The sequence below is a fragment of the Nansenia antarctica genome, assembly GCF_963989245.1.
Source record: "Nansenia antarctica genome assembly, chromosome: 1".
In the NCBI taxonomy this organism is placed as follows: Eukaryota; Metazoa; Chordata; class Actinopteri; order Argentiniformes; family Microstomatidae; genus Nansenia; species Nansenia antarctica.
In genome coordinates this window covers 73,605,168-73,607,667 of record NC_137674.1, presented here as the reverse complement: position 1 = coordinate 73,607,667, position 2,500 = coordinate 73,605,168, and the positions used below count along the sequence as shown (strand labels likewise).

General features: G+C 58.1%; 1 protein-coding gene across 1 annotated transcript in view; it reads right to left on the bottom strand.

Moving 5' to 3' along the window:
• Positions 1–2,500, bottom strand: part of gse1b (Gse1 coiled-coil protein b) — a gene marked incomplete at both ends in the record, with an annotated part of 39,678 nt that overhangs the window by 14,780 nt on the left and 22,398 nt on the right. The window contains 4 exon segments of the mRNA XM_080537340.1: positions 133–312; positions 1,126–1,320; positions 1,804–1,810; positions 1,813–1,969. Of these exon segments, the coding sequence (XP_080393466.1) occupies positions 133–312; positions 1,126–1,320; positions 1,804–1,810; positions 1,813–1,969 (539 nt within the window).

The window sequence follows — 2,500 nt, the reverse complement described above, 5'->3', positions numbered from 1 at the left end:
GACAATTGTGAACAGTTTTTGAAACACCAAGGGGATAGGAGTCGTGCTAGTTTGTATGTAGCGTGTGCTTGTGCTTGTGTGTGTGTGTGTGTGTGTGAGAGAGAGAGGGAGAGTGTGTCATGGTGAAGTTACCTTTCCGAGAGTCTCTCAGAGTGCAGGGCGGAGAGGGAGGCCTGGGTGAGCTCCCCAGGGTAGCGGACCCCCGGCAGATGCATGTGCACGGCCGAGGGGTGGATGGGGGGCATGCCGCCCCCTCCTGGCAGGGAGTAGAAGGGCGACCTCAGGGCGGACAAACAGAACGGGTCATCCATCCTGAGAGAGAGAGAGAGAGAAGGAGGTGGGAGGGGGGGGGAGAGAGAGAGAGAGAGAGGGAGGGGGAGAGAGGGAGGGGGGGAGGGGGGGGGGTGTAGAAGTGTCAGCCTCTTCAATGACAGGTCCGTGTTCACTTCATTAACCTGTGTCTCTGTCTCCTTAGGGGGGCTTGAAAGGGCCTTCCATCTCACAGGAATCACATCAGCTCCCGTGTGTGTGTGTGTGTGTGTGTGTGTGTGTGTGTGTGTGTGTGTGTGTGTGTGTGTGTGTGTGTGTGTGTGTGTGTGTGTGTGTGTGTGTGTGTGTGTGTGAGAGCGTGCTTCGTGGAGAGAGATAGGGAGGGAGAGAGGCAGAGAGAGGGAGAGTGATCTAGCATGTGTGTCAGATGTCAGTGTGTATGTGTGTGTGTGTGTGTCAGATGTCAGAGTGTGTGTGTGTCAGATGTCAGTGTGTGTCTCATCTCCTCATTAACTCCATTACGGTGCCGTGTGTGTGACGGGTTCTGCTCTCCTCTGTTCCTGCTGTGCTGACAGCAGCAAAGTCACGCACCCTGTCCTACAGCCACACACACACACACACACACACACACATGCCCATGCACACGCACACATACACACACGGCCATGCACACGCACACGCACACACACACACACACGCACGCACACACACGCACACACACACACACACACACACACACACACACACACACACACACACACACACAACACAGCATCTCAGCACCAGCTAAACACCAAGCCTTTTCAGCCTTGTGTGTGTGTGTGTGTGTGTGTGTGTGTCCTTGCTGTAGCTCACCTGTAGGGGGCGAAGGAGGGGTGGTGAGGCAGGTAGCCCTGGTGGTAGTATGCGGCGGCGGTGGCGGGGTCCAGGCCCAGGGGCAGCGAGGGCAGGCGGAGGGTCTCCTCGGCCGTGGCGTAGGGCCGGAAGCCCCGCAGGTACTCCTCTGGAACGCTGCCTGGGGGCAGGCCGTGGGGGAGCTGTCTGGGCAGACTGCGGGGGGGAGAGGGAGGGAGGGGAGGGAGAGAGAGGCAAGGGAAGGGAGGGGGGTGAGATTTGCTGTTTCGTTTGATTTCCTTTTAGAAAACAGACCTACAGTCATAGAGTGTCAGTGTGTGTGTGTCTGTGTGTGTGTGTGTGTGTGTATGTGTGTTTATCTGTGACCGGTGGTGTCAGTGTGTGTGTGTGTGTGTGTGTGTGTGTGTCTGTGTCTGTGTCTGTGACCCGTGTGTGTGTGTGTGTGTCTGTGACCCGTGTGTGTGTGTGTGTGTGTGTGTGTGTGTGTGTGTCTGTGACCGGAGGTTGTCAGTGTGTGTGTCTGTGACTGGTGTCAGTGTGTGTGTGTGTGTGTCTGTGACCCGTGTGTGTGTGTGTGTGACCCGTGTCTGTGTGTGTGTGTGTGACCCGTGTCTGTGTGTGTGTGTGTGTGTGTGTGTGTGTGTGTGTGACCCGTGTCTGGGTGTCAGCGTGGCTCACTTGAGAGCTGGAAGCGGGAGTCCTGCATCACGGCCCCGGGAGTGAGGCCGAAGGCGTAGGGGTTCCCCAGGAGGTGAGCAGGAGCCGAGGGGCTGCCCTTCTCCTGGGGGTGGGCCGCCTCTGACCCGACACGCTCCCTGTTGGGACCACGGGGGACCGAGTCAGCCTGGCAGAGAGAGAGAGGAAGGAGGGGGAGAGAGAGGGGAGATAGAGAGAAGAAGGAGGGGGAGAGAGAAGGAGGGGGAGAGAGGGGAGAGAGAAGGAGGGGGAGAGAGGGGAGAGAGAGAGAGAGAGAAAAGGAGGGAGAGAGAGGGGGGAGAGAGGGGAGACAGAGAGAGAGAGAGAGAGAGAGAGAGAGAAAGGGAGGGGGAGAGAAAAGGAGAGGGAGAGAGAGAGAGAGGAGAGAGAGAGGGGCAGAGGGGGAAGCACAGTCTTAGTCATTGTTCCTGGGGGCCTGTGACCGACACGGTTGTCCACACACATGGAGCACATCCTGGGGATGAGAGGAGGGAAGAATAGACCCCCTCTCTGGATCTCTGGCAGCCTCCCTCCCTCCCTCCCTCCCCTCCTCTCTCTCTTCCTGACAACCTCCCCCCCCCCCCCTCCCGGCGCTATTCTCCCCCTGTCTGTCTGTCACACACACACACACACACACAACACACACACACACACACACAGTCACACAGACACACACCCA